This window comes from Mesoplodon densirostris, chromosome 12 (assembly GCF_025265405.1).
Source record: "Mesoplodon densirostris isolate mMesDen1 chromosome 12, mMesDen1 primary haplotype, whole genome shotgun sequence".
In the NCBI taxonomy this organism is placed as follows: Eukaryota; Metazoa; Chordata; class Mammalia; order Artiodactyla; family Ziphiidae; genus Mesoplodon; species Mesoplodon densirostris.
Window position 1 is genome coordinate 5,607,163 of NC_082672.1, and position 23,215 is coordinate 5,630,377.

General features: G+C 36.8%; 1 protein-coding gene across 7 annotated transcripts in view; it reads right to left on the reverse strand.

The window, feature by feature from the left end:
- QKI (QKI, KH domain containing RNA binding) overlaps window positions 1-23,215 on the reverse strand; it is a 139,337-nt gene that overhangs the window by 95,425 nt on the left and 20,697 nt on the right. For all 7 annotated transcript variants that reach the window (XR_009534023.1, XM_060115337.1, XM_060115335.1 and 4 more), the window contains exon 2: window positions 8,197-8,339. Coding sequence is in view for 6 of the 7 variants with exons in the window: in XM_060115337.1 (XP_059971320.1) it covers window positions 8,197-8,339 (143 nt within the window). In the remaining variant the exon portion in view is untranslated. The remainder of the gene's footprint in view (window positions 1-8,196; window positions 8,340-23,215) is intronic.

Below are 23,215 nucleotides of genomic sequence, written 5' to 3' on the forward strand. Positions count from 1 at the left end.
ACTGCTTTTATACAATCTTACAAACAAAAAGGCAAGAAAGTAATCAATCATTGTTCTGTAGCCCCAAACAATACAACATAGATACATTTTTTTAAACTCAATCAATTCCTTACCAAGTAATAAAGAAAAAATTGTCATACCAGTATGAAACATGGAGATGGCCAAGTTCACGCTAGGCAGGCTACTTACTGATTTTATTTATTTATTCATTCATTCATTCATTTATATATATATATATATATATATATAGAGAGAGAGAGAGAGAGAGAGAGAGAGAGAGAGAGAGAGAGAGAGACAGAGAGAGAGTTTTTTGTTTTTTGTTTTTTTTTTGCAGTACGCGGGCCTCTCACTGTTGTGGCCTCGCCCGCTGCGGAGCACAGGCTCCGGACGCGCAGGCTCAGCAGCCATGGCTCACGGGCCTCGCCGCTCCGCGGCATGTGGGATCTTCCCGGACCAGGGCACAAACCCGTGTCCCCTGCATCGGCAGACAGACTCTCAACCACTGCGCCACCAGGGAAGCCCCGATACTATTTTTGAACTTAGGAAAAGCAGTGTTGTATTGAAGTCAAAAATTAGATTTCAGGAAGTCCCTAATTTATTATGAACTATTTTGTTCTAAAGGGTTGGGTTTATTCAGACATATAATATGCTTTCCCAATGACATAGTTAAATTTAGTTCCAAGGCTAGTCATTGAAAAGTTGTATTTCAATGTCCATGGGGTAAAGTTAAGGCAGGTTCTATCAAAAACTACAGTAGTTTTCTGCTCATATGATGAGTTCATTTACTCACAAAATAAGTTTAGATCACCTACGATAAGCAGGCACAAAAATGGGTGGCCAAGCTCAAGTGGTATAACCTTGGACTACTCCACACCCCATTTTCATGTGCCAACTTTGGAGGGGAGTGGGTTAGGGTTAGGAAGATTCTGTTACTGACTGCTTCACTCACTTCCAGGAGACACTGCTCTCCCAAAATGGGCCAAGAGCAGATCAGCACCTTGAGCTCTCCTTTAATATCTAACAGAAACACCCAATAGCCCTGAGAGGCAGGTTTCTCTCCAATCTTTGTATTTTATTCCTTTGATTATTTCAGTGAGAATCTTAGAGATATGGAGGTGGATGCCTGTAATTAGGTTTCCATCTAATTCCATAAGTCCTTTGTAACAATAATTTTAACAGAGCAGATCCTAACAAACTCTTTTTGGATAAGATAAATCACAGACAAAACTTCCTATCTCAACTGAGCCTGGAAAACATTTGCTTACAAGCAATAATTCTTCCCTAAAAACAAACTCCATCTTTTAACTTGTTCTTCTAGACACTAGTCCTTTTTAATATCAAAATATATTATTTACAAAAGAAAGCATTCACATTTTAAGACTCTGAGAAGGCTTATTTTAAAAACTGTTAAATTTTGAAAAAACCTGAGCTAAACAAAATTTGTTTTCAGACTGTCTTGAAATCCTTTTTGGAATAATTTCTATTAACATACTAAGAAATTTAGTATATCTCAGACCACAAAGAGCCTATTAAATATTTGGTACACAGTAGGCCCTCAATATATCCTTGCAGAATGAAATAAAAATGAAACTTCGAAACCAAATGTCATGAAATTGACCTTCACTAAACTGATCTGTTTAAAGTTACAAGTCAACAGTAACAGTTTCTCTACCTAAAACTTAGACATGCTCTATATTATCAAATTGTACTGCTAAGTTAAAAACTCCAATAGGTTAATATGTAATCTGAAACATTTCACAACGCCATTCAATAAAAATATGTATCTAACCTTCTTCAAATCAAAAGTCTATCTTTAAGAGTTTCCTGTATAAACTATCAAAGAAGAGAGATGTGCAGATGTTTTAAAATATTTTCACTTGTAATTAAGATCATATCCTGCCAAAAATCAAGGCTTAACCTTGGTATCGAGAAGAGAGACTTAGTAGATCATTAATTTTGACTTAACTTCCATTTGTTTCTCGGAAGAACAAAGATGAAAGTAGTTTATATCCAGTCTTTCAACACAATAAGAAAGCCACAAGAGTCAAAGGAACATAGGCTTAAGTAAAGATAACCAACTGCATTGACCCCTTTTGTCTTTTCATAACTCCTCCAAAACAAAGGCCAGCTCAACAGGCAATTTGCAGATGACAATCTTGAGAAAGTGAAACTTACAAATAACTCCATACTAACTCTGAAGCTATGACTAGCCAAATTTTATCTGCAAGCCCAAGAGAAATGAAAGGTGACTTAAAACTCATGCTCCACCACTGACAGAGACTATTATTATGAGCTATAGTGTGTCCTGTGAAAAAACATTATAAATCTACATTATTATTTATAGTTGCCGTGCTGAAATCCTACAAGCTGGAAAAAATATTTGAAAGGGCATTTACCCATCGTACAACCCTTTGACAATATGTGTCACCACGAATAGCCTAGACCCAAGACAAACCTTTTAACGCTATAATCATTCAAAATTAAAACCCATTTTAAAAACATCAGAAAATCAAAGTTATCTTCATATAACATTTCTGGGGAAAGTCTCACTACAATTTAACCGTAACATATCCCAAGCTAACAGCTTCGCAATCTAATCTGTTCATGTATATACAGGCTAACTAATATCCCTAACAGCTAGACCCTGCCAATACTTGAAACTTATTCTACCACTCTGGCAGATCCTATAAAACAATTTCTCAGAACTCAAAAAATAATAACCAGGCAAATTTAATGACAGAATTATCACTGACTCATTAAAACATAACATCTTTTACTTATATCAATCAGAGTTTACTCCATTCATATACTGTTTACAAGATCTTCATGGATTCAAACAAGTCCTTAATAACTGGCCAAATCAGCACTTTGATGACCTATGCATTAACTTGAGTCTTCATCCATGTCGGTCATTTTATGAATGTATGATAAACTTAAATAGTCTTCAATGATAATGCAAAAGCTTTTCTCTGTCATATAACACTGTGGGCTCCTTCAAGGATGGGAATTTCTTCCTCAGTCATGATCCTAAGAACCGTACGGAGTGCTCTAACCAGATACCATATCTTTGTTCTCTTCCTTCCTCTAAACAATCCTATGAGGTAGACCATATGATCTTATAGGCAAGGAAACAGATTCTAAAGTTTACATGTGCTCAAAGCCAATGGGACCGTCTCAATTATTTTTTGCTAATATTTATTCTAGTCCCCTTCTCATGTGGACGGAGTGACTTGATAATGCAGTTTATCAACCTCAGCACTACTGACATTTGGAGCAGGATAATTCCTGGTTGCCGGGGCTGTCCTGTGCATTGTAGGACGTTCAGAAGCAGCCCTGGCATCTACCCACTAGAGGCCACTAGTACTCCCGCCAAGTTTTGACAACCAAAAATAGCTCTAGAAATTGCCAAATGCCCCAGATGGGCAAAAGCATCCAGTTGACAATCACTGAGCTAATGGAATGTTAGCTGATGGAAGAAGGGTAGAGGTCTTACACGTGTTTAAGCCATTTGGTTTGACTTGGCTCTGACACTCCAGTGACCTGCCATGAAAAGAGCTTGCTCCAAGTAGCTGCCGCCCCTTTGGGCTGAGCCCAGCAGGAACATAAAGGTAATCTAAACCCACCCAGAGCCGGCCTAGACCAACCTCGGCTAAGCCCAATCAGCAGAACTGCAGCCAACATACAGTGTAGACTAAATAAAGAGCACAGAAATCAATGCTTCTTATTTTATGCCACTGAGTTTTAGGATAGCTTACAGGGAGCACTGCTGTGGCGACTGTTGACAAATACAGCCAGGAAGGCACTAAGCCAGGATTCAAAACCTAGGCCTGAATGGCTCAAAAACCCACTATTACCTCAACTATGTCAAAGAGTTTTCTCTACTAAATTAATATCCCCACCTCCAGGACGTGCTTAGTACACAGTAGAGATGCAATAAAAGTCTGCTTTATTAATAAGTATAAATATTAATATGTAAAATTTTTAATACATCTTCAACAAGCTACTCATATTACCTTCTCATTCCCATACCATTAAGCCACTGATTCAAAAACATTGCGAAGGAGACTATACAGCACTATCTAATTTCTCAAACACGTGATCTAAGACTTTCTTATCAGTCCCAGAGCTATACACAGCCAACTCCAAAACAATACCTCCAAATTAACACTTACTTTTAGAAATAAGTTGCTACGTGCAAACTCAAAAGGCAACAAATTTTTTTTAAATCTCAGCAATATTTGAAAGAGTGAGGCTTTCATACAGATACACACAACAAATATTTATTATACATCTACCGTTTACTAGATGTTATCCTAGGCAGTGAGAATACAAAAAAGGGAAAATCCCCACCGTCATGGAGCTTACATTCTGGTAACACTTACACAGCATAATGGCATTTTCCAAGTGCTTTACATGTATTAACTCACTTATAACCCCTCGTAAGCCTGTGAGAGACTATCTCCATTATAGAGATGAGGAAACTAAGGACCCGACTTGCCCAAAGTCACAATACAAGCAGCAGAGCCAGCCAGGAGTCTGAGTCCCTACTTTTGACCACTGTGCTACACTGCCCCTTTGAAGCTTTAATAAAGCATTTTTGAGTCAAATAGGATGAATTCACTCACAAATCGAGCGTACATACAAAAGGGGGAGGTGAGAGAGAAGCATGCGTAATGATCTCTAAGACACATTAAGAAAAACAGGAGTAAGAATGCATATTTGTTTCATGGTGGCCAATATCTAATTCATAATTCTGAAATAAAATCTTTTCCATACTGCCAAAATCAGACACACAACACACGCCCTTGTTTTATTTTGTTTAACATTATTTAGTTTTTTTTTTAAAGATGAGATACAGTTCCTAGTACAGACTACAAAACAGTTACTATCCATTTGGTATGTATTGATAACCTCAAAGAAAAACTATACGCGGATCCCAATTTTGCCAAATTCTTTTAACAGAAATTTAAAATCAAGGTATTAAAAAAATGATCTGGAGGACCAAAATGGCTTTATACCTGTTTCTCTCCTATGAATAACTAAATTTCTCATTTAAAAAGCTTTGATAAAATAGACACTTTTGGGTGCCAAGAATCATCCACAACTCATATACCCACCTGCCTATCTGACATGCCCACATCTGGATATCTGACTTCAAACTCAACACCTCTAAATCAGAACCTAAGCCCCACCCCCGAACCTGCTCTTCCCTCAGTCTTTCATAGCTCAAGAACTGGTGATTCTGTCACTCCAATCAGTCGAAACCTCTGAGCTATTCCTAATTTTCCCTCACACCCCATATCCAATCTACCAGCAAATTCTGTTGGCTCCAAGTCATCAATTATGAAGGATCCAAGCATTTCTAAGTCAAGTTCCTCCTCTGCCCCCTAGCTGGTCTCCCTGCTCTCACCATCACCCACAGCCTTTCTCCACACAGAAGCCAGAATGAATCTATTAAAACCCAACTGAGCCCACAGCACTCCCTGGCTTTCCATTTCACTCAGTAGTATCGGAAATCCCTACCGGGACCCACAGCCCCTTGAGGACAGGGCCCCTCTGCTAACTTTCTAACCTCGCATCTGACTACACTTCCCAAGCATGCTCCTGCCTCAGAATCACTGCACTGCTGATCACTCTGCCTGGAATGTTCTTCCCCCAGGCGATTTCATGCCTTCCTCCCCATCACTCCATTCATGTCTCTGCATTCCCTTCATCTCATAAGAGGTTCCTTGACTATACACACATAGCTACTGTTTATCTGCTTACTCCACTTTTTTCTCCACAGCACTGACTGAACCTAAAGAAAATATTCATTTGTTTACTGTCTGTCTCTACTACTGCAATGCCTGCCCCACAAGAGCAGAGACATGCAGTTCACCACCCCTACCTGCCTTCTGAAACAATGACTGGTAAAAGGACCCTACGTGATTACCTGTTAGCCCAGCTTATGATGACAATGTAAACAAATGAGAGCAGTGCTTCTCAAACTTCAGCATGCATCAATATCATCTACAGGGCTTGGAAGGCAGACTGCTGGGCTTTAGCCCCAGAGGTGGTGACTCATCTAGTCTGGGGTGGGGCTTGAACATTTACAAGTTCCTAGGAGGTGTGGATACTATAGTCCTGGGACCACATTTTGACAACCACTGAACTAGACAATGTTTCGCTCCAACACACGTGTCAGCAACTGTAGTTGACCATGACAGTGAATCTCAACCGGTGGGAAAAGGACAGGAATAGAGTAAAAAGGTGCCTCCCCCTGGACCCACAATATAAAATACATCTCTTCTGACTTAGAGGATTATACAGAACATGTGTCTTTTAAGTAATGCAATATAAACATCATTCCCTGAATAGCATTTTTTTTTAAAGAATGGGGGACCAGGCAGATTAAGGTTATATTCTCTAACACAGTCTCATGCTCTTACCTATTCTATGTTAATGGCTTGTGCTGAATCCTTATCCTTTAGAGTTCAAACAAGCAGATGAGAAGGCTGGTATCTTTTAGGAGATATGAAACACCAAAAAGTAGTAGACTCCAATTGGGACAGCTGCCCAAATCACAATTTACCACACCAAGGAATCATCCAATACCCAGAATAGGTCTAGGGTGGTCACGTCTAGGTTATGTCAGTTAACCCCAGGCCTTACTCATGGCAGACTGGTCCAAAATACATTCTCTCTGCTAAGAATGTGAAGTTTGAAGAGAAAATCTGAGAGGCACTGATGCCAAATCATGTTAAGAGCAAGGCTCTCGAACAGGGAAGGTCTGAACTCCCACTGCTGATATTCTCAGAACTGCCCTGGTTCCTGTCTTACAGGAAGCTTTGTTCTCCAGCTATTCCTTTAACCCTCTGTATCACACCCAATTATCTTCCAACAAACTCTTTCTTTGCCTATGTTATCCAGAACTGTTTACATATGTGCAACCAAAAATACTTACTAAAAAAAAGAGTAAATGTATTAGCTTGTAAGAAAACTATATTAGAAACGCATCTTATGAAATAGCAACACTTTTTCCCCATTAACTCAACTTATGACATTTACTTCCCATCTCCAAACTACAACACTATCCATACAATCAATGTAAATTAGAGTACACATCACATTTTTGACCTCACAATACCAACCCCTTCTTGTATTTCCTTTCAGAAAAGTCCTCTGAAACACAGCAAAAAGCCATCAATTTGCCTTTATATATTCAGTAGGTACTGGATACCTATTATGTGTCAATATTATGTGCACTGGGAATATAGCAGTAAACAACAAAAACAGGTTCTTGTTTTAAGTACCTTATATTGTGCTGTGGAGAGATAAGAAAATAAACAAATAAAAAAGAAAAATACCAGATAATAAGTGCTATTGCAGAGAAATAAAGAGACTTAAGTGAAATAATGAGCAACCAGATTGCTTTTAGATAAAATGGTCAGAGGAGTCCTCTCTGAAGTGACACTTAAGCTAAAAACTTAACGACAAGAAGAAGCCAGCCGGTTAAGATCAATGCACGGCAAACATAAAGGTACCTGGGCTCGGAACAGACTTAACTTATTCTTAACAGCCAATGTAACTGCACTATGTTGAGGAAGAGGGAAAATCAGTTAAGATGAGGTCAGAAATAAAAAGGACCATATCATGTAGGGCTTTGTAACAAAAGGCAAAGAGTTGGAGCCTTTTATAAATTAACTGTATAGTATAAGGAGGCTATCTGCAACAAGATACGCAGAGAACAGCTGAACAAGGAACTAAGATGAAAAAAATATTATAAATAGTGGTTATGATAAAAATTTTAGCACTGCAAGGAACCTTAGCTGTCATACAGTCTAACCTCTCATTTTACTGAAAGGATGACACAGCTTCGCTGAGGTCAGATCAAAGACAAGCACAAAGTTGTACTTGGTGCTCTCTGACATTCAGGCCAAAGCTCTTTCCGTAATTCTTGCCTCAATTTGAAATCTAGAACCAAGTCTTTACTTGGTTTTAGACTTCCAAAGTGACAAAGCAGCATTCAAATAAAAACATATTTAAAAAAATTTTTTTATTAAATTATCCACACCAAAGTATTCATGCCTCTAGTCCCTCACATGAAATTTTTTTTAAAAGCAGCTGACAATGCTTAAGTATTTACCATCAGATATATCTCTTCCCAAAGTATGTGAAGCAGGAAACAAACATTGAATAGAAACAAGATATACTTACATCTGGGTATTCTTTTACAGGCACATAAAGTTTCTCTTGTAACTGAACAATAGGTCCCACAGCATCAGGCAATTCTGCACTCCTTTTCTCTGTACTGCCATTTAATGTGTCATTGTACATGTCTTTCCGTACTCTGCTAATTTCTGTTAAAAGTAAAAATTTTAAATGTGTTAGACAAAAAAATATTCTTACTAGCCCAGGAAAGAAAAAAAAAAATAAGAGGGTAGGGGAGGATTTCATTGATAAAGTGTTAAAACTCAAAGAAGAGCTGTTGACCTAGTCTGTCATTCTCTGGATTAAGTCTACATTTAACAGAACTACAATCTTAATTAATTTCTACCAGAAATCAAATTTATACCAAATAATATATTTTATTAAAAATAACTTCATTGGAAGCACGGAGTCTTAACCACTGGACCGCCAGGGAAGTCCCAAAAATAACTTCAGAGCCCAAGCTTTTATTCACTATGTTACAGACCAGTTATTTTACCTAATTTCTCCATGCCTAAAAAAACCCAGTCGTTCCAAATGATAGCTTCAGCCAAATAACTATCCTAAGAATGCCTATAAGACAAAACTAATACCAAAGCTTCCTTTATACTTCAGAACTAACCTATCTGAATGAGATTTAAACCAGACCACTTCCTTAGATATTTTAGGTATTTTTGGAATATCCAAACAGAGATGTCCAATAGATACACAAAATTTAAGTTCAGCAGAAGTCTGAGTCTGATACCCAAATGTATTGGTTAAAGCTATAGAAACAGAAGAGGTGTCTTAGAGGGGGTATAGGGAGAAGGAAGAACTGAATGACCCTATAGGAAAAGCACCATTTAAGGGATGAGGAAAAGAAGATCCAAACCAAGAAGAAATGGAGGTAGACAGGAGAACCAGGGAAGAGAAGCATCAAAGAAGCTAAAAACGACAGATTCAAGGACAGGGTGATCAACAGTGTCAAATACCACAAAAGTACCGTAGGTAAAGAGCAAAAGAGGGTACCTAGGATGTGACCACTAAGCCATTGGTGATCCGGAAGTTTTGAGGAAAAGATGGTATGGAGATCAAACTATGAGTTAATGAATGAAATAAAAGAAAGAAAGCAGAGATACCTAAAGCCAATAACCTTTTAAAACAATTATTATGACAGTTCCCAGGTATGAATATCACTTCTAAAAAAAAAATTATGAGAAATCTATCTTAATGGATCAAGTCCTATACAAAGGTATCAATTAATTCTTCAAGAGTTCTTTATTAAGCTTCCACAATGTGCTAGAGGATAGGCCCTTGCCCACTGGAATACACTGTCTAATAAGGGCTGTCATTATTAATTTAGCTGAATGCATCTGTAACCGTCTCTCCATGTTATGGATTATGTCCTCCTTGGGGAAAAATCTTGTGTCCATTAGTATTTAAAAACAAAATTCTGGGTTTCCCTGGTGGCGCAGTGACTAAGAATCCGCCTGCCAATGCAGGAGACACGGATTTGATCCCTGGTCCAGGAAGATCCCACATGCCGTGGAGCAACTAAGCCCGTTGTGCCACAACTACTGAGCCTGCGCTCTAGAGCCCAAGAGCCACAACTACTGAGCCCACGTGCCACAACTACTGAAGCCCATGCTCCGCAACAAGAGAAGCCACCGCAATGAGAAGTCCGCGAACCACAACGAAGAGTAGCCCCCGCTTGCCGCAACTAGAGAAAAGCCTGTGTGCAACAACGAAGACCCAATGCAGCCCAAAAATGAATTAATTAATTTTAAAAATAAACAAATAATAAAATTCCAAAAGATTTAATTATAAATAAGAAAATTCAGGTAAGATGACTAGGTTAAAGAATATATAAATATACAAAAAACAGTAATTTCATATGGAAGAAAAGATACATTTACCACTTAAGTTGTATTTGTATGCCTTCCAAACACAGAATTTCAATTTATTGCTGTTAAGGAACTATCAAATTTCACACTTTAATTTTCTTAACTAGTTACTTAAATCACTTTCAGTTAAATAAAATCCACTGCAGTAAAAAGGCATGATCAAAGGTGTTCTCACCCAGTTATAAAGACTGTCAATGAAAATACTGCACTACAATACATTTTCTGCTTCAGTGATGGCAATACTCATATTATAACGAATCTTATCTCCTAACTAACAATTTGCTTGTCAAAGTTTACCGAATGTTTATCTCTGTATAGCAAGTGAACTCTTTTTTTAAAAAAATCAAAAGAAGGTACCTTGTATTTAACTACATTATAAGGACAAGAGTTGATTCTTTAAGTTCTTTTTTATACTTCTACTCTCATAATGAAATCTTTCTCAAAGATGTCCAGTATCAACTTAGTGTTTATCTTAAATTAGCGTATGACAGCAATTCTCAAATCAAATTTCCAATGACCTACAATTTAAATATAAATGGTTGTTTACATAATTATGTAATTACAGTAAGTAGTTAACCAGAGGGCATTAGAAAAATTTAATCTAATTAAATTGCACATATATCCTTTAGTCAAGGTCTCTATGTAAAGGCACTTTCAACATTAGTTTATTACATTAAAATTTCCTCCTCAAAAACCGCCCAATTCTTATTATGAAGTTAATAACACGCATATAAAAACCTGACAACAGCATAAAAGAAAACCACAGATAAAATTTGCTTGTAGATAGAGATGCAAATATCCTAAGTGAACAAGCTCCACCAGCAGCACATTAAAAGAATAATGCACCAAGACAAAGTGGAACTTACAGCATGAATGCAAGAATAATTCAATATTTTTTAAAAAATCTTTATACATAGTAATACAGTAGGTTGAAGAAGAAAAAATGATTTTCAGGTAAACAAATTTATCAAACTTAGAGAAACCAAGAAAATCCATTATAAATAAGAAAATTCAGGTAAGATGACTAGATTTAAAAATAATATACAAAAACCAACAACTTCATATAACCAATTAGATGATGTAATGGAAGAAAAGATACATTTACCACTTAAGTTGTATTTCTCTAATCATTTTTGTGATTATTTAATAGCTTAGAGTTCCATGAAATTCTGTTACCTGCTGTATCCCCAGCTCTTAAAATAGTGCCTGGAATAGTGGGTCCTCAATTAATACTCAGGAAGTTGGACAGATGGATGGGTGAATGAAGAGAGGAATGAGCTAGGTTCTAGGGCATTAAACAAGTCATGGCCCCAGCTCTCAGAGAAGTTAGTCTAATATGGGAGGTATATAAACAAACAGATACTCTAAGGTAGAAGAACAGTAAGAGGTATGGATTAGATAGAGATGTGAAGGCAGGCATCATCAACTCTGCCACAGATAGGGTATTAAAGTCAAGAGGACAGGAACTCTGACCGGTTTTCTAATTACAGGAGTATGTGAAGTAAAATTACAATGTAATTATATATTCTACTTAAGATTTAAAAATCCTTCTACCGTGTTTCAGTCTCTAAGATATCACTCAATTTAATAATAGAAAACAAATTACATACAAGACAGTACTGACGGGAATGAAAAGGTGACTAAGACAGTTTGAGTTCTCAAGGAATTTACAATTTTCACTGTAAACTCTAACCAGCTGAGTACTACCTTTATCAACAGCATCTTTCTAGCCAACAAATCTTTAAGCACTTCCTGGCACATTACTTACGACACTAAAGTCAGAACAAGTTCTGATTCCAGTTCTAACAGTAACTGTGTGATTTCAGACAAGTCTCCTATTTACCCTCCCTGTGCCTGTACCTCATAGGACTGAAGGCTGCTTACCGAATGACTTCACTGAATCCACTGGTTTCCAACCTTAGGAGGTAAAGACGCATTTATTGCTTTCGCCATAACTCCAATGTTTTTTAAGAGTTTTGTCTCCAAAGCTTTTCATTCTTTTAAGGCCTGGCAATCAGAGCTTTTGTTAACGTTATCCTAGCCAAAATATTACAGAAACCTGTCACAGGCATGGGCACACTCAATGCTCTAAATTCCTTCATGAGTGGGGGCTCACAGGTGTGTGTTTATGAAACATAGGAGCACTTCAAAACTAGTATGTTTTACATATTCTTTTGTTGCATCAAACATTACATGATAATGCTCTAATGTCCCCATCTCCACACTACCTTCATCAAACTACAGCAGTGGTTCAGAGAACTACAAGTTCAGAACCATTTGCTTAATCACATAGAGTACAAATTCCTATTACAATAACCCCAAAATATCCCCAATATCAACACAAATTGTATTAGACATCTCTGAACTGTTCTCAAATGTTACAAATTTTACCGAATTTTATCTTCCCTGAAATTTCTCCCACTCACCCCCTCTCAACACTGCAAAGCTCATCAAAGAGGTTAAACACCTCTTTCATATGACAGTCCTACAAATACTTGAAAAGTTCTGTGATCTGAGTGTCCTCTTCTCTAAACTATATGACATAGTTTTATCCCCTCCCACTCACTCAGACATAATCCATTTGTCTATGTCTCTCTTAAAATGGAAAACCCTGTAGCACACACCTCCTTCCCTGACCACCTACATACTCATGTATGCAGACTGAGGCTGCCTGCCTCCGGTCCCAAACACTGCACTTCCACTGCACGTTTAAGAACACCCCCTTACTTCTCTGACGAGCACAGTGCATTGCTGACATGGTAGAGGTGGTAGGCCAACCTTCCACCACTCCATACTTCCAGTGGAAAATCAAAATTCTTGTCGTGGTTGTTTTCTACAAGACTAATACCTTCAGACTGATGTGAATCTATCAGTTGACATTCTTTAGGGATGACTATTCTGTGAGTCAAGGATCCAACTAACTGCAATTTCAGAGCACATACATTTCTCTAACCTGGATATTAAAATTCAGGCATACCGTATCAACTATTTGATGACATCTCAAGCTACACTAGAACTGGAACCTTCCTCTGGATCCACCAGGGTTAAACAGGAAATAATCACTTCTGGAATCTACAGGTCGTGCCATCAAGTTGAGAACGTTAAGTGTTTCAGCTTCTGGGAGTATTAACCTTTCCAGCATTCAGGCTCCTCTCATTTTCCATGTTTTCTTGAATTGATATTCAGTGATCACATTTTTTCAAATTTCAATACCCCGAAAACCATTTTTGTCTAGGTCTGAAAATTTGCTTTGGTTATACTACTTTGTCTCCTCACACTTCTCTGCTTTATCTTGATTTTTTTCCTTTTCCAAACTAAAGCTCAATTATCAGTCAGTGAATTCTGCTCCTAAGAGGGAAAACAATCATTGCACAGTTCTGTTTTACGTAACCTATTAATATTACATCATCAGCCTTAAGTCTTTTCCCTTTCCCTTAATTCACCTAACTATGGATGTAACTAAAAATTTGTTTTAAATTCATTCTTATGTTTCATAAGCTTTAACTCACTTTGGTTTCTAGCTTTTTCATTACCACCACTTTTACTGTATCTGAACTATATTGTATGTGCATCCCATCCTCTGCCACCTTAAAATTTTGCACATTCTTTTAAAATCTGAACTATTAGATTAACTAACAGATCAACCAGTCTGTGGAAGAGTACAATGTCAGAATTAGGACAACATGAGGAAATATGGAGAACAGAAAACTACAGGCTGAGAAATCTAACTTGCTTGAAAGAATTATTTTCAGAATTTGTAACAATGCAAATTAAAAGATGGCTTTTCAAAACACTGAAGAAAATTTCATGCAAACCACACCTTACACTCAGTGTTGTGGCAGCTAATTCCAACTGCTCAACCAGCTATGCGGATATGATAGACATATACATTTTATTTGGGCATCTATCTGGCTCTTCTTCGAGCCTTACATTTAAATTCATCAAAAAAATTACCTTATCATTGTAATACAGCTGGAGCTAAAATACAGGAAGAAATGAAAAGGTTACAGAGTCATTTGACCATAAATGCCTCATTTTTTTAATTTAACATTTTCCATTTATTTGTTCAGTAAAGAGCCAACTCTTTATAAATATGTACATACGCTTTGATGTACACAGTATACATTTTATAAACAAAGTTAAAATGGCAGCTTTCATCATTCTAAATGAATTTCAATGGGATCTATTATTTCCTCACTATCTGCAATCCATCTCTTACTGAACGCTAACCTGGTATACTAACACAAAAAGCAACGTAAGATTTTAGTTGTTTTAGGTCTTAATTAACAAATCACCAGTCTCTATTTACATGAAATTCATTAAATCTTATAGCAATAATATTAAGTCTACTTATAACCGAAGGACAACTGCTACTACACAAAGAGGTGGCTGTTATGTGCCCTTATGTACTTAGGGGCAACAAAGATCTCTTCTGAAAAAAGAACCTCTAACTCAGGGTTTACTAAATACAGGGAAAGTTTTAAAGATATTTTGAGCAGAGCAAAACCCACAGAAATAACTTCATTGTGCTCATTTTAAAAAGCCACATCCACAAGGTACAGAAAACGAATTAAAGAGCAGGTTACTAGAGAATATGCACTATTTAATGGAATATATTTTGCTTACTTGACCAAATAAATCTGATTTAATTTTGAGGCAACTACACTGAAACTGACAAGAAAAAAAAAAAATCAAGCTACTGCCAATTCTCTACACAGGACCTTTTTTTTTTTTTTTCCAGTTAAACTGCATTTTGTATTTCAGGACTATAAACACAAAAAGAAAAACTACAAAATTAAATTCAACAGCCCTCCTTTAAACTGCCAAAATTAATAGTTGTTCAAAGTTGCTGGTAAATTTCACATAAAAAATATGATATAGTCCATCCTAGTTCCAAGATTGTTCTCAGCAGCAGTTTTGTAACATGAAAGGTATTTAATAGTAGCTGCACTTCCCTGGAAAGGCTCTTTCAAAGGTTACAGAAAAAGGATGTAACAACTATTAAGAGTAATCATCTCTGGGAGATGGATTTACAAGGACAGTTTAGCTTTCACATTACTATATAAATTTTCTTTTACAATAACAACACTTAGGAAATTAATTAAGTTATCCTCATTAGGATGGTAGAAAGAATTCTAAGTCAAAATGCAGAATATAATATTGGATTCCCCATATAAAATTATAATAAAGGTTAAATCACTCACTCTCAGGTCTAAAAATAAACCACAAAGACCTATCTAATTATTTTTTTTAAATGAGGACCTCCACCATGCTAAAAATACTGTATATGAATTTTCACATGATCCTCACAGAATCTGAGGTAATATATAATACCCATTTTACAAAAAAAGGAAGGAAGAAAATGTTCAGAGAATAAAGAATTTGTCCAAGGTCATAGCTAGTGCAACCAGCTTTCATTTAGGGTTTCATAAAGGAATTCTGGAATAAGAAGTCCTTGAAACTCACTTTAAGAGATGGTAATTAGAGATGGAAAATAAGAAAGTGGAACAATATGACCCAGCAACCCCACTACTGGGCATATACCCAGAGAAAACCATAATTCAAAAGGACACATGCACCCCAATGTTCATCGCAGCACTATTTACAATAGCCAGGACATGGAAGCAACCTAAATGTCCATCAACAGAGGAATGGATAAAGAAGATGTGGTACATATATACAATGGAATATTACTCAGCCATAGAGAGGAACAAAACTGGGTCATCTGTAGAGATGTGGATGGACCTAGAGAGTGTCATACAGAGTGAAGAGTCAGAAAGAGAAAAACAAGTATCGTATGTTAACACATACATGTGGAATCTAGAAAAATGGTATAGATGATCTTATTTGCAAAGCAGAAACAGAGACACAGAGGTAGAGAACAAATGTACGGATACCAACAGGGGGTGGGGTGGGGACTGGGATTGACACATATACACTATTGATACTATGTATAAAATAGATAACTAATGAGAACATGCTGTATAGCACAGAGAACTCTACTTAATACACTGTGGTGACCTAAATGGGAAGTAAATCAAAAAAAGAGGGGATATATGTATATATGTAACTGATTCATTTTGCTGTACAGCAGAAACTAACACAACATTGTAAAGCAACTATACTCCAATAAAAATTAATTTAAAAAAAAAAGTGGAACAATCCAACTTTTGGTTTATTGCTAGCCATGATGTAACAAGTACAGTCCAGTATGTTCACTGTTTTACTAGTGATTACCAAAAAAGTCTTGGCAGCCCTCCTCTTTCACTCCATGCTAACAGAAAGCAGTTTGGGGGATGAAATCTAGGCCTTGGTTCCTAAAGACGGCAAAATAGGCTATTAGAAAAAAACAGAACAGAGTGGAGGAAAGCATTTTTTTAGGTGAATAAAAATTAATTATTTAATTGAAATAGGCATCCTTTCTCATTTAAATTGGATTTTGTTTGGAGGTTAGTTACTTTTAAACCTGGTTAGCTTTACATATTATGTATCAAGTATTATTTAATAAAATGTTGCCTTCTGGTCATTTAATTTTTTAGAATACTCAGGGGAAACCAGTCCTTATCTCTATATAATACCTGTTGTATTAACATTTAAATCTGAAGGTTAAGAAATCTGGTTAAGATACATCTGTCAATGAATATCTGAAGAATAAGTAACAGTAAAATGGTAGATATCACCAGAATCCAGCTAAAAAGTAATACTTGAGAATCTAGCAATTTTTACTAACGACTCTTTTCCCAACTCTTTTAATATCTCTGGAAGAATAAAAATAAACTCATAGCAATGGAAATGGGTAACCAGGTTATAGGAGTGGAAGAGAGATTTTTCACCATATAGGCTCCTAACAGGGCTTTGAATTTTTAATCATCTCAATGTATTAACTTTTCAAAAATACATTTTTAAGAAGCTTTTACTTACAATACGATGATAGTAATGGATTATAATCCATGAGACTATAATGATATAATTGAATAAATACATAGAGAAAAGACAGATTTTCCTTGTAGAATTCCAATAAATAAATATAGAAGGAAAAATGGATAAAGAAAATCATCATTAGAAAACCACCAGTGTAATAATTACTGCAAGCAAGAACCATTTGAAAGTATGAAGAGAAACAGAATATCTGTACCGTTTCAGAGTATCTTCCCATAAGATATTTATTAATTACAAAGAAAAAAAATACTGTACAGTAGAAAACCTGACAGACACCACGTTAACCACGTGACAGTTAATATTAAGAATAATAAGACATGTACTCTGGTATGATGCGCTGAGAAGGGTCCAACAGCACTTCTGTGGCTTTCTTGCCAAAACGCCTAACCTCAATCTAATACTGAGAAAACATCAGACAAACCCAAATTGAAGAATGTTCTACACTATACAACGACGACCAGTTATCTTCAAAAGTGTCAAGAAAAGTATAATGAAAGAATGCGACACTGCCACAGACTGGAGGAAACTAAAGAGACATCACCACTAAACGCAATGTGGGATTTTGGATTGGATCCTGAACCAGGAAAACTATGTTTGTAGAAACACTAGTGAAATCTGAATAGATATGGGCAAGTGAGTAAATAATATTGAATCAATGTTAATCTCCTAGTCATATGAGTTGTGAACATTAACCTCGGCACTACTTTTTCAATTTCTCTATAAGTCTAAATTCATTTAAAAAAACAAAAAAAACTAAAAGCGTTTTCTTTAGCCTTCAGAGTTACTTATTCTAATGGAGTAGGGGGACAGTTGTGGGAGAGAATGAAAGCCATGCAAATGTCTTACTTTTCTAGTGTTTCGAAAAAATAAAAAGAAAATGCCTGCTTAGCAATTAAACTGAGGACGTCAAAATCGTTCAAAATAATCTTTAATTCAAAATAATAAAAAAATTTTTCAACAATCTCTTTAATTTTCTTTATCAGGTACTGCTTAAAAAATACATGCACTTTTAAACCTTCCTTAAAACAAGGAAAAACACTACAATCCATAAACAATGACCTTTCTGTGTAGAAAGGGAATCTTTCTAAGAACTACATGCAGCAGGGAAAAAAGCACCAGCCTTGAGTTTATACAACCTGGATTTTACTTCTGATTCTCTACAAGATTTAGCTGTGCAGCTTTGAACTTAATCCTATGGGTCTGTTTCCTCCTCTGTGAAATGAGGTTAGACCAGATCACATGCATAGTTTCTTGCAGCTCTAAAATTTTATCAATTAGGAGTGCACCCTCCTGTTGCTTCAGAGAATCCCATTCTGGGCCCACTCTGTTTCAGTACCCCACAAAAAAAGGGCAAATATAAACTCAATGACCAAATGATAAGCACAGACAGCCCTACTCTTGTCAGAATTACACATTCCAAAATGTCTTAAACTTCTGGGCACCAGGACTCAGTTGAAATGACACTCTTGTAAAGCACCAAATCCTTGTGTGACCAGGCTCTACACAGTTGTATTTGGGGAGGTGAGAAGGGGTCTGTCCCTATGTATTTTATCCTCTTCAAACCCCAAATCCTTAGGGCTTTAAAAGGAACTTGGTAAACCAAAGTGAAAATGAAACAGAACACCCCCAAATTCTGAAGGAATTATGTCCGTGTAAGGGGGAGAGGCGAACTGCTTTTCCTAGGTCACAATTAATTTCTTTGATTTTTAATTATCCTTTTTAATTGTATTCCAAACTCCATCTAAGCTCAATGTAGGAAAAGCCTAAGATCTGTAATCATGCAACATGTTTATCTGCGCGTTACCTTAATTCCACGAACTAAAGCAAATGAACGTCAAATGACATTCACAGGTGTTACAACAGCCCATACACAAGAGAAATCCTTCATACTATGAAAAAGTTAAGGAGAGTTTTTTTTAAGGCATAATAAAAAAATCTACTACACACAACGTTCAAAAAGGTCCTTTTATAGCAATTATCAAAACTGAAATTAGGAAGGAATAAAACTTCCATCTCTGTAACAAGAACAGCATATACAGTACCCTCAGATGTCAACATAATGGGTACTGAAAACATTATTTTAATATGGTAAACAATATGATCCCCTTTAATTAAACCAACGCCGTTTTACTTTACAAAGAACTGGATTCAGAAAGTCTAAGTAATGTTACATATGCTACTGGCAGAACTACACGTACTGTATTTTTACTGACTCAATTCTATTATCACTTAATATTCTTGGAAAGCATTTTTAATGTGAGCTTTTAAAATGCAGAATACAGCAGTCTTTCTGAGGTCATAAAACTTTAACTCATTGTAATGGAAACTAAAGCGCTATCGTAAAAGTTTTACCAATACCATCCAACAAGAACCCTGGTTAAGGACATTCCAGATGAACCCTCTCCTTTCCAAACACCTGTATCCAACTGCCTTCTAAACATGTAACACTGACACATTCAAAATCACTCCTTAACTGCCCCCCCCAAAACTTTTTCCTCCTGATCTCACAAAATGGCAAGTCCTGGGAATGAAACAGAGTTGACTGGTGGTGGGGAGGGTACCACACAATCAGTGAGGAGGAGAAGTATCTCTTAAACAAAGATGAGATGAATGAGGTCAAACTTCTTTCCAAGGTATGAGTCTCTCTTCAAAGTCTGCCTTGGAGGACAGCAATTCATTATTACAGTCTGCTTAGATGGATTTCCTTACAGATAAGTACTACTCTGATCTCCACTTTATAGTTACAAGACTGGGATTTGGGGATTAAGTACTTTCACCAAAGATCACATAACTTGAAAGTGAAAAAGTCAGAATCCCAATCTAGGTCTGACTCCATACCTTATTGCTCCAACTCCCAAAATTAAATTTGGTTGCTACGAAAACAAGTGGTCCTGATGATGGGAAAAGCAGTGATGGCAGACAGTTAAGAGGTCAAACAGAAAAGGAAAAAAAAGATGGGGAAGAGGGTAAAACTCAGAGATATGGATAAAGAAAAAAGGAGGGAAACGTAGAGATATATATACAATAATGATGAAGGAAAGAAAGAATGGTACAACCCAAATTAAAAGTAGAATGAAAGTCGAAGAAGAGATTCTCATTTAAGCTCTGCCAGGGGACTAGCTGCATATCCTTCAACAAATCGTTTAAGGTGTATGACAGGGGTTCCCAACCCCCGGTACCAGTCTGCAGCCTGTTAGGAACCGAGCCGCACAGCAGAAGGTGAGCGGCGGGCAGGAAGCGAGCGAAGCTTCATCTGTCACTCCCCACTGCTCCCCATCACTCACATTACCACCTGAACCACTGCCCCATCCGTGGAAAAACTGTCTTCCATGAAACCGGTCCCTGGTGCCAAAAAAGGTTGGGGACTGCTGGTCTATGACTACTCTCATTTACAAGCACATCTAAGATAATTCAAGACCCTAATAAGCTTCTGAGTTAGACAGAAAAAATGATTTCACTTAACAAATATCTGTAGAGTGTCTGGCACATAACAGATGCTCAAAAAGCTCCTATTACTGACTGAAAACGACCCATCTTTCCACAGCATCAGGCGCTGTGCTGGGGACACACTGGTGAGCTACATGGTTCTTGCCATCACAATTCTTCCAGCAGTAAGAACTGGTTTCTATGTAAATAGATCAGAGTGCTAGAAGTGACTGACACATGAGACTGAGTGTCCTGGGATATAAATACCTGGGCCTGAGCACTAGACAAAGCAATTTTTTTTTTTTTTTTTTTGCGGTACGCGGGCCTCTCACTGTTGTGGCCTCTCCCGGTGCGGAGCACAGGCTCTGGACGCGCAGGCTCAGCGGCCATGGCTCATGGGCCCAGCCGCTCCGCGGCATGTGGGATCTTCCCGGACCGGGGCACGAACCCGTGTCCCCTGCATCGGCAGGCGGACTCTCAACCACTGCGCCACCAATGAAGCCCTAGACAAAGCAATTTTTAAAGAGTAAGCCAGAGTTCTATGGTTTCATTTGGTTCTATAGTGGGAAAAGACCAAGCTAGGGAAAAATTGGATTCTAGATGCATAAACCCTCACTTTAATCATGATGAAGAAAAGGAGAATAAAAATGGAAAAACATAGACATATATTTATCACTCTTATGATACATAATTATGTTGATAGATCTGATACATGGGGGAAAAAAGCTTAAAATATATTCTTCTGTCCCATTCAAGGATTTTTTTCCAAACCTTAGTTTTCTTACTTCTAATCCCGTCTATTTTTAGTAATGTCTATGATTATCCAGGCAAGTGGTTCTGTTTTTCTTGCTCAAGGTATTTCTTCATTTACTCAAAAACTTCTCAAATATTTTAGAGCAGCCAATGGCTAAGGTTTGAAGACATTCAGGTTACCATTCACACTGGGTATCTGTTCCTTGAAAACGGTTAAGTATTTTTCCCAGTGGAAAGTTTGTAACAAACAGAATTTCTAAGAACAGTTCTGTCTTCACCAAAGCCTGCCTTGATAGAGACAAGTAGAAAATTACTGATATAAACACCAAAATCTAAAAAAAACACCTTATTTCAAACAACACTGTACCAACCTTATCACACTGAAAAATGAGTGAAATCCAGTCATTAGAGGCCCTCCTTAATAGCAGTTTGAAACCAAACCCCTAGGAAGACTAAGTATAGCAAGATCTGCCATCTTTAGTCAGATAATTTCATAGGCAAGAAAAGGATAAGATGTACATTAGAACCCCCCAGTATACTTTTTTTAAAGCAGCTAAGTGGAAAAGGCCATAAAAGTACTCAACGCCAGGCCAATTCATAGGTGGCTGGGAGCATTAGCAGGAACCTTCAGAAAGACATCAGAGTATCAAGACTTAAAAAGTGAACCCACTTTCAGAAGGTCAATATTAAATGGAACAAGTTTTGAATGAAACTTAATATACTTCCTACATTCTGAACATGCTGTGCTATCTTTTCTCTTATGAAAAGAATGACACTTTCAAGTCAAGCAAGCTATTTACACAGTCAACACACCACCACCTTCCTTAGAGTGGTAGTTACAGTAGCTAAAGATAATTTAATGTACTGTGCATATAACGGAAGACAACTTGAAAGAAAAACTTTGCCTCTCCAGGTCTTTGTCCAGAACGAACATAAACTATCAGTTCACAAGTTAGGTAAAATTCTACTTTTTAAGAAATTTACAGAACAGATCACTGAAAAACTGTAAATAATAATCTGTGATAAAGAATAAACTGTTGAAAGTGCAATCTTTGGAAAAAAACCCATTATAGTGTCTCAGTCAGCCTCCATTTCTTCATCTATAAAATGGAGTTATTTCCAGCTCACGGGATTGACAGAAAGATTAAACGAGATAATGGAGAGAGCGAGAGTGTGCCTGATACGTGTTATGTCCATATCATCATCACTAATGATGACTGTGATGTAAAATTATATACTCTGTAAAATTATGTATACTGACAGGTGGGTCTGAAAGATAATATTTGCTGATCAGATGAATATCTCTTACATAAAATCTGTAATCGGTCTTCTTGCAGAATCTATAGACATAAAAGATACTCAGAAAAGGCACCTACCAAATACTGTTTGCAATTGACTTCTTACACACAAATTCACCATAAATGACAAAAGGAGGCAGAAAGTAACAAAGATACAGCTTAATTTTTCCAACTCATTTTTACTAAGCTCTTCCTCAAATATTCAAACATATAATCTAGAAAACCTTACAAACTACTCAAATAGAAACCCCTCAGTACACTCAGCTTATTAAAAATGACTCTTAAATACTTGGAGTAAATGCTCTCTGGCACCTTTCCCACAATACCTTCTTTAAAGTGTTTGCTCCAGGATCTGACCTGTTTTGGTTTAACCACTTTTCAGGAGTTTTAAGATTATTTTAACCTCAAATGAGTAATTTGGGGGAAGGAAAGTTGAGAAGACATTCTGGCTTGTAATATATCTTTACATATCTACAACTTAATATCTTAAAAGTTATCTAAACAAAAACAAACAGAACAACACAAAAGGATCACATCTTACACTGTCACCTTGAAACTGCAATATTACCGTGAACACTCCCCTTACTTCACTCCACTGACAATCCTGTAATTTTGAGCTAATTCAGTAATGTGACTTTTCAAACACATAATTCTAAAACCCTTTCAGAACTCAGAATCTTAGGTGCTTCAGGTATTTCGGACTCCGACATAAACAATCTTGAACTAAAT